We start from the raw sequence: 12,929 nt of genomic DNA, 5'->3' as shown, positions 1-12,929 counted from the left end.
GACCGTGATTGCTGGAGCAGAGGAGAAATGCAAGAACTGATGCAAGCTGTGTCAGACGGCTGTGCCTGGCATGTGGTACCTGCTCTATAAAGATGTATTGATTGAACAAATGGGAAGCTATTGAAGGATTTTAAACATGGGGTTGACAATGACAGTATCACTTCAAGAACATTAATCTGTTGGCCATGAATAAGGTGGCTCATCAAAGAGGAACCTGGAGGCAGGAAAACATGTAATGGTGCAGGTGAGAAGAGCCAGAACCTGGTGAAAATAATGGAGATGGAGATGGGGAAACTACACCAAGAGGGAGCACAAAGGAAGAGGGGACAGAACCTGGGGACAGGCTGACTAGCTGAGGAGAAGCTGAGAGTTGAGTGAATGACGTTTCTAAGGGAAGATGTCTGGAGAGAATACAAACGAAGCTAGAAGACAAAGCCCCAAGAAATAGCTACCATTTATGGAGCATTTACTATGTGAAAGGAAGTGTGCTAAGTACTACTTTACAGACTATCTCATTTCATCATTACCACAGACTTGCAGGACAGGTATTTATTATCCTTATTTTTTCATGAAAACATGGAGGCTTCAGTGCTCAAAGTCCCAGGGCCAAGATATGGCAGTGCCAGAGCCTGACTCTTAATGCTCCCCTTACTCCCATCCCCAGTCAGGGCAGACTGACTGGAATGGGACTTGCCTTCCCTCTGCAAACTGGGAGACTGGACAAAAATGAAAGAACAGCTGTTTTCAGACTTCACAACTGGCAGTGCAGCACTGTGGTTGCTGAGAGAAGGGAATTGCCTCATCTTTCTGCCTGGTGGCCTTTCCTGACTGCAGCACAGGGAGGGCAATCCCAGCAGAGCACAGTGGCCTTACCGACTTGAGGAGACAAAAATCAAAGTCTAGGAAGGCTGAGTTAGCTAGAATTGGCGGGGCAGAGTACCAGAGAGGAGTGAGCCGTGTAGAGAAAGAGTTCCAGAAACCTGCTTGGGAGTCTCCTTGAGTCTTTGACTGAAGACTGGGCTGTGTGTGCATGGTTGAAAGTCCATGGGGGAGTCTCTGAGCAATAAGCCAGACAATTCCCGGAGCTCACACAGGTGAGACACATTCTAGTTCAGATCAGTCAGACTGGGAGATTTCACTGATTACTTGGAGTATTCATAGTAGGACAAATGCCCTGTTTCTCTTCTCCTTGTTAAAGCAAAGCTCCTTGAGTTTTCTATACTCACTGTCTCTAGTTCCTCCACTCCCATTATCTTGGGCTGCTCCAATTAAGATTTTCCCCCACCACTCCACTGGAAGGAGTCCCTGAGTGGTACAAATGGTTAACACGCTCGGCTGCTAACCAAAAGGTTGGTTGTTTCAGTCCACCCGGCAGTACCTTGGAAGAAAGGCCTGGAGATCTACTTCTAAAAAATCAGCCATTGAAAGCCATATGGAACACAATTCTATTCTGAGACATATGGGGTCTCCATGAGTCAGAGTCAATTCAGTGGCAATTGGTTTACTCCACTGGAATTATATTCTTGGTTAGTGCCAATGGCCTCCAGGTTTCCAAATCTAATTGCCAACTATTACTACTAATTTTACTTCTCTTATACCTAGCATTACAGATTTGCACATTCCTTTCCCCTTGAAACATTTTTTTATCTTTCCCTTGCAGGACTAGGTTAGTCTCTTTTCCCTCTCTCTCTCTTTTTACTTTGAGCTTATTAGCCACTTTTCTCTGTCTTATTTATTGATTCTTCCCCATGTTCCTGACTTCTAAACATTGCAATGTCCCAGGGCTCAGTCCTCTGGAAATGTCTATTTATACTCACTCATTGGCTCATCTTATCTGCTTTCACTGAATTAAATACCTGAGTAATTTCCAGCACACACAGGACTGGGAATCATTCAAGTTCCTACCAGTCAGAAAGGAGAGACCACACTGAACACACAAGGAACTCAGTAGAGACCCCAGAATGGTTGCACCTTTGTAATAGGGCTAATTAGCCCTAGAGGAAGGCTACTCTAGATGTACCCTAACAAAGCTGAAAAACGAGTCCCAAAAAGATCAAGCTAAGCCACACACAACTTAACTGCCTGCAAAATCAAATCTCAGCACTCTTTAAATGAAGACAACAAAATACAGATACTGTAATATAACATTCACAATGTCCAGGAGTCATTTAAAAAAAATCATTCAACATGCCATAAGCAGGAAAATGTGACCACCACGAAGTAAAAGATCAGCTAATAAAGCCTCTCTTGAGAATGTCTCTATTTAAAAAGAGAAAGGAAAGGAGTGCTAGAAGTGATGGGGAGAAAGTAGAACTAGGTGTATCCTCAAGGATGAGAAAGACAACAGTAGCCCCAGATGGCTGGGAGTGGACTGGTGCTGTCTGTTAGGCCTTGGTGTTGCTGTGAGCTGGCCTGGCAATCACAGCTAGGTCTTGGTGTTCTCCCATTGAGCATAAACAATTTCACAGAACATCTGTGACCATGATGGAACAAGACAAAAACAAGACCGCTCCGTAATCTTGTCTGAACACAAACATAGCACTAAGCCACAAAATACTAAACAGCCCCTCCCTGCTAATGTGAGTGACAGTTGCTCTTTATTAATCAGAGCTTCATCGGTGGTCTAGTCTGCCCTCCTTTTGGACGAGACTTATTGAGATACCCAGTCATAGAATTGTTTCCACTCTCTGACAGTACCCAACCAGAGCAAACCCCTGCTTCCTTGACCCTCCCCAAATTACCCAAAACCAATTAAAACCAATTGCCATGGTGACCTCATATGTGTCCGAGTAGAACTGTGCTCCATAGGGTTTTCAATTACTGAGTTTTTGGAAGTAGATTGGCAGGACTTTCTTCAGAGGTGCCTGACTGAAAGGATGGACTCAACCTCCAACCTGTCAGTCAACAGCAGAGCGTGTTCACTGTTTGGGCTGCCGAGGGACTCCCAAATCACCCTACCAAAGTCCAAATCCCATAATAAGTCCTTTCTAACACTTTCTTACTGAATCACCCCACAGTTTCCTCACTGCAACGAGTAACAAATTCAACTTGTTCAACTGCAGGTGTGTTCTTGGTGATCTTTGGCTGAAGGGCATTGCCAAGGATTAGAGAGGAGAGTTTGGGGGAGGATTGATGATCAGTGGGAAAAATGGCAAGAAGTCAAAGAGGAGAATAATCTTGGAAAAGCCTGTCTTGTAGGAAAGTCATAGACTTTGGTAAGAATCCAGTGGAGTGTGGACAATGGACAAAAGATGAAAGAGTGAGAAAGACGAGAAAATGATGGCAGAGGGGTAAAGCACATGTGCAGAATTTTTATACTGTGTCTTTTCTCATAACTTGTATGGATGCATACACTTAATTGAATGAAGTGAATACAAATAGAGAACTAGAATATTAGCCTGTTAAGCATGTTTGAGGGGACTGGGCATTGATAATAGATGGCAAGAATCCAAAGGAGGAGAAGAGAATAAAGATGCTAAAAGAGAAGTTGTATAAGTGAAAGAGAAAGCCTTCAGAAGCAGTCAGAATGGAGCTGACTGCGTTGGGGAGGGGCAGGAAGAGGGAGAAGATCTTCCCATCTCTCAGAGGCAGTGGGGAGGTGAGAGAGTAGTGTGGTGGATATCTGGAAGATTTGGCTGTTTGGTTTCTTGATTACTTGGGCTTTGGTTATCATTTCTTACAATTGTCCCCAATTTTCATTTGAGGATCCACCTATTTAAAAGGAGGAAGGAAAAGAGAGCTAGAAGTGATGGGGAGAAAGTAGAACTAAGTGTATCCTCAAGGATGAGAAAGAGAAGAGCAGCCTCAGTCCCTGTGGTCTGGATGGGTCTTCACACCAACTCTGGGGAGGGAACACCAGGCTCTTGCCTAAAGTGATTAGTTCATTTCTCTCCTTAGGTCATAGTGGTTAGTGCAGTGGTGCTCATACACCCTATGACACTCGATCAAAGGCAAGTCATTGATGTCATTCATCAGCTGTTGAGTGCCTATTAAGTTCCAGGCATTATTCTTGGTTCTGAGAATATAGCAGTGAGGGAGCAGAGTTGTTCCCACAGAGCCTTCCTTCTAATGTATAAGGTCATTTAGAGCAGCACTAAATAAATCTCAGCAGGAGTGTGCTGGGGTGGGAAGTAGGGATGGGCACTGTTTTAGATACGGGGTGAGGGTAGGATGGCATCATTGGGAGGTTAAAATATGAGCACAGAGATGAGTGCAGTGAGGGAGTGGACCCTGGGGAGGCCTGGGAGGGCATTCTGGGCAGAGGAAGAGGACTGAGTGTTAGAAGAAAACCAAGAAGGCCCAAGTATCTGAAGGCAGCAGGCAATGAGGAGTGTGGACAAGATGAAGTCGGAGCAGTGGACGCAAGAGTCCTGAGATACTTGCAAAAGTGTTTGAGAAAGCTGCCTGCTCTTTGTGGCTGGACTGTGGCCTGGAAGGGAACCCGGGCATAAGGAGCTGCTTGGAGCACCTTATGCCCACCAGAGGAAAGCTGGTTTGAAGGTGAGGATGATGTACACAGCAGAGCACACCTAAGTCAAGAGTCAGAGGAACTGAGTCCTGGTACTCTGTGAGCTCTGTAAGATCTCACCGTGGGTGAGAGGCTGATTCAATTGACAGGAAGGGCCCAACGGCTGGGTTCTGTGACTTCCCAGCAGTGCACTGGAGTAGGGGGAGCAGAGGTCGGAAAATTCAGGGCTTGGTGTGCAACTAGCAAGGCTCCTGACCAGGGGATAAAGGAAGCCACTACAGGCACCAAGGAAGATGCCGTTTGGTGTTTGCCGTTCGTGCCCCGCAGCCCAGGTCCGGGCCACATCTGGATGCCCGCCCCGAGAGAGCACACTCGTCTCACCTCAATGATCTCCAACATCTCCACTCGTGTGATCTTGCCATCGCCGTCCAGGTCGTACATGTTGAAGGCCCAGTTCAGCTTCTGCTCAAAGCTGCCCCTGGAGGTGATGGACAGGGCGCAGATGAACTCTCGGAAGTCGATGGTGCCATCCCCATTCTTGTCAAAGGTCCGGAAAGCGTGCTGGGCAAACTTGGAGGCGTCGCCATATGGGAAGAACTACAAAGCAGAACACACAGATTCAGGTGTCAGGAGGGAAAAGAGTCGGAGGTTATTCTGCAAAGACTCCTGGAAAGAATGACAGTAGCTCCTCTTTACAGCACGCATGTGCACTCCTCTGCCACTGCTCGTGGGAGTCTGATGGGCTCACCCATGTCCTCACACAGGCACCTTACAGTCCTGTGGGTGAGGCTGGTGACACAGGGCTTTGGGGTTCTCGGGGCTTGGGATCTAGTCAACCACAACCAACTGATGCCTGCAGCTGGCACTCCTAGTTTGTGGCTTCGCTGGGCACTGTCTCCCAAAGACAAGGACTGGGGCAGAGGCTGAGTTCTCTCCCCGCACAGGGTGATGCCACCTGAGCTTCAGTATCCTTTTAGGTGTGAGAATCCAGGTTCTTCACCACCAATGGGGCAGGAGGGAGGCTGCTTGGACCTGTTTTCTCCCCACCACTAGCCCCCGTTCCAACACACATTCATCTCCTCCCCGTGTGAGGTTCCAGTTTCTGACTTCTTTTTCCAGGAACCTTTTCTTTTGCAGAATAGACATTTGAAACCCATTAAAAATAGAACATGATGAAGCTTATTTTTGGGAGATATAAAGAGAAATCTTCACAGAGCCAATAGTCACCATGGGTGCCTTGAGAGGCAGAGAATGGAGACAAGAAAGAAAAGGAAGCAGGGACACGGAGGAGGTAGGACCATGGAGAATGACAGGCTGTGGCCTGGGTCTAGGCCAGTCATAAACCACAAGTGGTTCTGTTATTATTACCCTCTGTCTGCCCCAGCAAAGCCAAAGGACTTTTTTTTAGGTAAAGGGCAGGAGAAAACAAAAACAGACCCCGAAACAAAAACAAACCATGTCCTGTTTTGAAGAAGAGAAGATCCATGTGGGCTGTGGGTGAACAAACCCAGCAAATACAAGATCTATAGCAGATTACAAGCATGCTCACTGATAATCCTATATTTTTGGTATATTTTACCACTTGCTAAATGGCATAGGCTGGCCGGCCTCCAGACAGGTGGCCTGGTTTGTGCCCTTCTGGGCAGTCTCCCATTAGGAACTGTCCACTTCACCTTCTTCACTGTGCATCTTTGCTCTGTGACCTACTGAGCTTTGCAGAGACAGAAGGCCCTGCTGTCCACTCCCCCATACCTAGAAGCATATTGTTGTTAGGTGCCACAGACAGAGTCAATTCCAACTCATAGCAACCCCATGTGACAGAGTAGAACTGCCCCATAGGTTTTCCTACAATCTTTATGGAAGCAGATTGCCAGGACTTTCACCCAGGAAGCCTCTGGTGAGTTTGAACTGCCTACCTTTCACCAGCAGGTCTCCTTAGAAGCATGTTACCGGAAAGAAAGAAAAAAAAAAAAAAAACCAAACCCATTACCGTTGAGTCGATTCTGACTCATAGCGACTGCTATAGGACAGAGTAGAACCACCCCATAGGGTTTCCAAAGATCGGCTGGCGGATTTGAACTGCCAACCTTTTGCTTAGCAGCTGAGCTCTTAACCACTGCGCCACCGGGGCTCCAGAAGCATGTTGGAAAGTAGAAAACTTTCCTCCAGAAATAAAACATGCATTTTCCATGCAAGGACCCAATACATGAGGCCTAGAGAAAAGACAAGTGTTCTGGGGGGAGGAGAGACTCGTTTGGGATTTTATTTTGGTAGCACCCCCACAACCAGATACCGAAGTCTGTCCCATTTCCTACAGCTATGAAACACATCATCCCAAAACTTAGTGGCTTAAAACAACAACAATCATTTTGTTATCTGAGAAAATACAAATTTGAAAACCACTTCTTTTTTTTTTTTTTTTTTTTTTATTAAACAACCTATATTTCTATGGCTGTGAAGGAGAACTTTCTCCTTTATTCCTTCATTCCCTAAACATATTATTTATTTCTGCTATCCTTCAATCTCATTATTCATTAAAATTCACTGAGGGCTTTTTCATGCCAGGTCCCATCTCAGGTGCTAGGGATACAGAGATCAGTAGTGCAGTGTTCCTGTGCTCCAGGACTGCACGGCTAGTGGGGGAAAGTCAGCTTGAAATTAACAATGGTCATGTTAGCTGGTGAGAACTGGAACAGAGGAGTGGGTAAATATTCCTAAAGCTCAGCAAATGAGCAGTTGGTAGCAAGGAGAGGGAGTAAAAACCAAAACCAAACCTGTTGCCGTGGAGTAAATTTTGACTCATGGCAGTTAATTCGGACTCACGACAACGCCATGTTTCAGAGCAGAACTTTGCTCCATTGGATTTTCAATCGCTGTAATCTTACTGTGGGTGGTGCCAGTGGTTTGTGGTCAGCTGCTGACCTGAAGATTGGCAGTCTGAACCCATCTAGCTGCTCCGCTCAGAAGAAAGGCTTGGCAGTCTGCTTCAGTAAAGATTACAGCCAAGACAACCCTATGGAGCTTTTCTACTCTGTTTAACACGTGGGGTCACCATCAGTTGGAATCTACTGGCCAGAAATGAGTTTGGTTTTGGTTTTTTTAATCTTATGGTTAGTGGCTGAGTGTAAAGCACTTGCACCACCCAGGGAACTATGGAAGGGAGAGTGGTGGAGGGAAAAGGCTTCCTTCCTCTTTGGCCTGCTCTGTACAAAATATGCTCTTCCAAAATCTGTTTCAGTTCCTATGGCTATTCATCTTGTTCATCCTACCCGTCTCACTCAGGGGCTTGGTACCTGAGGACAGTCTGCCATGGGCAATTTTGAACTTGAAAATTTGTAAATGGGTAAGTTTTGAGTCTCATGTGCCTTGTGCATGAGGGTTCTCCACCCCTTTCTAAGCGAGTGCTGGTCACAGTGTGTTCATCTGTCTCGTGGTCAGGGGACTTGAGCTGGTCTGGTGCCTGTGAAGGCCTCTCTGGCCTCAGAGCAGAGCAGGTCCCTCAGCGGAGTCCCAGGTCTCGTTATGCTGTTTATCCACCAGGCTTTCTATGTGCAGTGACACGACTGGGTAATCTTCTTCATTCACTCGGGTAAGTTTCTGGCAGTGTGAGGCTTTATTCATCTCTTTCCTCACAGCATACATTTAAGTTAGGAGCTATCTGCTGGCATTTTTATCTAAAACGAACTGGCCACCTATGGCAATATTTTAAAAATTAATTTATAGCTAAAAATCCTTGGGAAAAAATTGATTGTAAAATTTGAGATATAAAAGTTACATGGGCCTTGCAGAAGGTCTATTTACTGATTTTATAGCTGAGGTGTTTACCTCTGAAAAATGGAGCACGTGCTCCAGAAGCTCTCAAATATCCAAAGATCTTGTTCCCTTTAGAAACTTCACCCTATGTTCTGAGTGCTTTGAGTTTGTCTGATCAGGAGAATGCTCCTTCTTTTGATAAAATAATTCAATTCTGGATGGATCATCACAGAAAAATGAAGCCACGCTCTTCCCTCCCTTTGATCTCTTAGGAAGTAGTCAGGGTCTTGAACTCATATTCCCTTTTCTCAAAGTACCTGAGGACCAGTATGAATATTTTTCAGAATATTGCTGCTCAGATTTTTTTTTTTTTAATTCAATGTATTTTGACTGTAATTCTTGTATTAAATGCTGATGTGGAATAATTTTTTGTAGCATTAATAGTCTAAAATTAAGAGAGTAAAAAAAGAACGTAGAGGTTTAAAAGATATGTATATATGTTTCATAGTTCTTTAGTATTTTATATATGTATACTTTTACTTGTTGGAAAGCAGAGATAAATTTGTGAATATTTTTTAGAAATTGTGTTATGTGAGCTAATATAACTAGCCTTCAATAAGCATCTAGTCTTTCTTTCTTTGAGCTTATGTATATACATACACACGTAGTTTTTCTATTTTTGGTCAAAAATTTTTAAATCAAGTGTATCCTGTACTTCCATTCAAACAAAAGGAAAACCACCTGGGAAGGCAGCTGCAGATCATCAGTGATTGCCCACTGGCTTGACTCCAGCCTGCCAACTGGGACTCCTGCTCACACAGCCCCACAGGAAGCCATGAGGTGGAGCTCTCTGAGCCCCTTCTGGGGGGCTTGGCAGCCTGCTCCCCTGAAGGCACCAGAGAGAAGACACAGACCCTCCTTGGAGGAGGGCTTGTGGGTGGAGCAGGGTCTGCGCCAGGCTTTGGCCAGCAGAGTCCTAGGCTTAACTTCTCGAGTGAGACTTCAGTTCCAGCTTTGGACAATGGGCTGATCCAGGGGCTACTGGACCAGAGGATGATGGCTGGCTTGGGAGCGGCTCCCTGGAGGCCACTGCCTCAGGGCTCACTAGAGACTCCTTTCCTCAGTCCAGTCCTTGCCCCGGGAGCTCCCACAGCCCTCTGCTTCAAAAGCTTGGGGGCTCAGAGCTTAGTAGCAGGAGCTTGGCAGAAGGTGGGTGGGAAGATTCTTACATCCCTGGCTACTTCTGGCCCCCCTGGTGAGACTCAGACCTCGAGTCCACACAGTGACCTGTACCTGTCACACCACAGGGACAATCCTGTGCCCAGGTATCCCCTAAGGAAATAGGCTCCAGAGGCTGCTGCCTGTAGTGGGAATAGGACCAAACCCCCAAGTGTAACATAATGTCTGTAGGAAAACATAACTCTATGCTGAAAACCCCATTTATAGATGAATTTTAAGGACATGTCCTGCTTCTAACTTGGAGCAGGATAACATTTATGTGAAAGTCAAATGGAATAACCTACACCAAAAAACCAAACCCACTGCCATCGAGTCAGTTCTGACTTATAGTGACCATATAGAACAGAGTAAAACTTCCCCAATAGGGTTTCCAAGGAGCGGCTGGTGGATTTGAACTGCCAGCCTTTTGGTTAGCAGCCGTAGCTCTTAACCACCACACCACCAGGGCTCCACAGAATGGCCCATAGATCCCTGTAAGTGTGCTGTGCTTTCCTGCCTTCGTGCCTTTGCTCATGCTCACGTTTTCGTAGTACCTCCCCTATTGCTCAGTTCTGCTTTCCGTTCATTTCAAGTGCAGCTCAGGTACCGCCTTTTCCACAGCACCTTCTCTGCAAACATGTCCCAACATAAACCACTCTCCCCTTGTATCAGAATTATTTTTGTAATGCTTCTTCCCTCTGCTGAACCCTACATTCCTTACTTCATTCCAGGATGTGTTCCCAGCACAGCCTTTGTTAACCAAACGAGGGAGCCTTGCTTGCAGGAAAATGGGCAGAGCCAGCAGTAGGAGGACCCCAAATGGGTAGCATACCCTGAAGATGAGAACCTTGGAAATGAGGAGCCAAGAATTTGAGAAAAGGCCAATCAGGTGAAGTCTCCTGGTTCTGTTTTGCTAAGACCCATGGTTAGGCTGGGACCAGAAGGCAACCCTCCTCCTCTTCCCAAGAGAGGAAAGAAAGCCAGGCTGTCTGTCTAGAAAATTCTTCTGTCTAGGTCCAGAAAACAGGGCGCCTCAGCAGAGGAGGTACGGAGTGGTGGAGAGCTGGTGTGGACTGCTGTCTTCCTGCTGATTAACAAGCAGGAGAAGGGTACATTTATTTCATGGCATTCCCTGGACTGGTTTCTGGAAGTTTCTTAGGGAAGACTTCTGGGCTGCATATCTTCATTTCCTGCTGACCCCGCAGGATGTCTGGAAGTGAGGGCTGCTGTCATGAGATCATGGGGAGCTGTTGCAAAGGAGGGCTGCATTAACTGCCCGCCTTCCTGGGGGGGATGCTTTACCAGTGGAGCCCTGTACAGGGGGCATGGTGTGAGCTGGCCGTCTTCAGAGCTGGGTAATGGGAACGTTCACAGATTTCAGACACTTGACAGAGCCCACTCGCTGGCATTGTGGGGAAGAGTGGGCTCAGGACTTAGTTCACAAGGAACTGCTCCTTCACCCCCTTGGTCAGTGATTGTCCCTTAAGCAAGAGCATAGCTATGTCCCAAATACTTCCTCTGTTTCTCTCCACATCCAGACAGCTCCTATCAATTTTCTATTTGGAGAACCTCATATATCCTGCCCCTTCCCTCCACCCCCTCTGCCTAGTTGAGAGCTCCATCACCTCACATCGAATTCTTGCTGTAGCCTCCTGGTTACTGCCTGCCTCTGGTCTCCTCCAGGTCCAGCACCCACAGCCAGATTCATCTTCCTAAAATCTAGCTCAGATTATGTCATTTCTCTTTGCAGAGACACTCAGTGGAAAAAAATCCAAACTCCTTAGATTTGTTTATAGTACCTGTCCCTATCGCTCAGTTCTGCCTCTTTCCTATAATTTAAAAAGAAGCTCAGATGCCACCTTCTCCACAGAACCTTGTCTGCAAACCTGTCCCGGCATCAACTACTCTCTGCTTTTATCAAGGGCTTCCCCCTGACACAATACATGCCTTAAATATTGTATCTCCTGCTTCACTCTGCTCTTGGACTCAGACCTCACTGACTTCCATTACAAATAGAATGAATCCTGAATTTTTAACGCTGCTATAGACAGCTCTAACTTACACGCCTGTTTCTCCCATTACTTTGCTCTCTGCCCCTGTGTCCCACTGAGCTGTGTCCCTGGGTGTCACACACATGCCCCTTGCTTTCATATTCCATAACCTTCTCTTTCTCTCTCCATGTCATCATGGCCAATTAAAAATCTCACCTTTTCTTTATGTCCAGCTTAAAGACTTCACCTCCATGAACACTTCCACAGTTTTCTTAACTGGAGTGAATCTCTGCCTCTGCTGTGAAGGTCTGGGCTTTTGCTTCACTTATTTCTAGATGGATCTTTCCAAACACTGCCTTAGGTTATAGCAATTTTTACACTTGTCTCTGTACTCCCTGGGTTCTGTAAGGTCTGGGACAGCTGTCCATGTCTGCACCCCACAGATCTTGGCTTAGGGACTTCCCAAGGAAGTGCTCCACAAATTCCTGGTGAGCCCAGGGTCTGTGTCCCATACAACTTTGTATTTGTCATGGTGTCACTTCTTTCAGCAGCTCTCTCTCATCTGTGAAATGAGAATGCTACATGAACTAAATCTACCCATGCTCAGTGGGGGGAAAAGAGGGGTTGTCACCACAATTTAACTGTAATTACAAATATTAAATATTACTAATTAAAATAGCAACTCCCTATTCCCAGTATTCCTTATCTGCCTTCCTTGCTTTATTTCTCTCCCATATTTAATTATTTATTCATTGTCTCTTTCCATGAGAAATGCGGTCTCCATGTGGGCAGAGAGCCTTGGCTACTTTGCTATTTTGTTTCCTGTCTAATTGCTACACAGTAGATGCTCAGTAATTACTTAGTGGATGAGTGAACCATTCTTTTTTGCTGTTCCTCCTAATAACTGTATTGTGTAGTGGTAAAATATTACGCATAAGGAACCCTGGTTGTGCAATGGTTAAGCATTCGGCTGCTAATCAAAAGGTAGGTGGTTTGAACCCACCAGCCACTCCGCAGGAGAAAAAACCTGGCAATATGCTACCGTAAAGATTACAGGCTAGGAAACCTATGGGGCAGTTCTACTCTGTCACATGGGGTTGCTGTGAGTTGGAATAAACTTAACAGCACACAGCAACAATATATTCTGCAATCAGCATCTCCTAGAACCCTCATGACAACCCCAAAAGATGGTTTGGTTCCTTTTAACTTTCACTTGGTAACAGAGAAGCAAGGTTTTAGGACAGAGGCTTAGCACCACCTGTTATTAATACTTATTTAGATGATTATTTGTTTAATATCTGTTATTGAGCTGTAAATTCACAGAGTGCAAAGCCTGTTTCTCACCGTTGTATCCATAGCACATATCAAAGGGCCTGCACGTGGTAGGTGCTAAATAAAATCTTGTTGGATGATGGAATGTAACGGGCATTTTCAGTGCCAACTTCAAAGTGACCAGGTGACCAAAAGTTGCTGCTAACTGGTGTAGTGGTTAAGAGCTA

At 45.8% G+C, this 12,929-nt stretch overlaps 1 protein-coding gene across 2 annotated transcripts in view; it reads right to left on the bottom strand.

Annotated features, from left to right (window-relative positions):
- VSNL1 (visinin like 1) overlaps positions 1–12,929 on the bottom strand; it is a 142,579-nt gene that overhangs the window by 6,704 nt on the left and 122,946 nt on the right. The window contains exon 3 of one of the 2 annotated variants that reach the window (XM_004387571.1): positions 4,850–5,065. The exons of the other annotated variant lie outside the window; for it this stretch is intronic. Within the exon in view, the coding sequence (XP_004387628.1) occupies positions 4,850–5,065 (216 nt within the window). The remainder of the gene's footprint in view (positions 1–4,849; positions 5,066–12,929) is intronic. 2 annotated transcript variants of the gene reach the window in all.

The sequence above is a fragment of the Trichechus manatus genome, unplaced genomic scaffold, assembly GCF_000243295.1.
Source record: "Trichechus manatus latirostris isolate Lorelei unplaced genomic scaffold, TriManLat1.0 scaffold00189, whole genome shotgun sequence".
NCBI lineage: Eukaryota > Metazoa > Chordata > Mammalia > Sirenia > Trichechidae > Trichechus > Trichechus manatus.
Note: the sequence above shows the minus strand (reverse complement) of the source record. Positions and strands in the feature narration are given on the sequence as shown.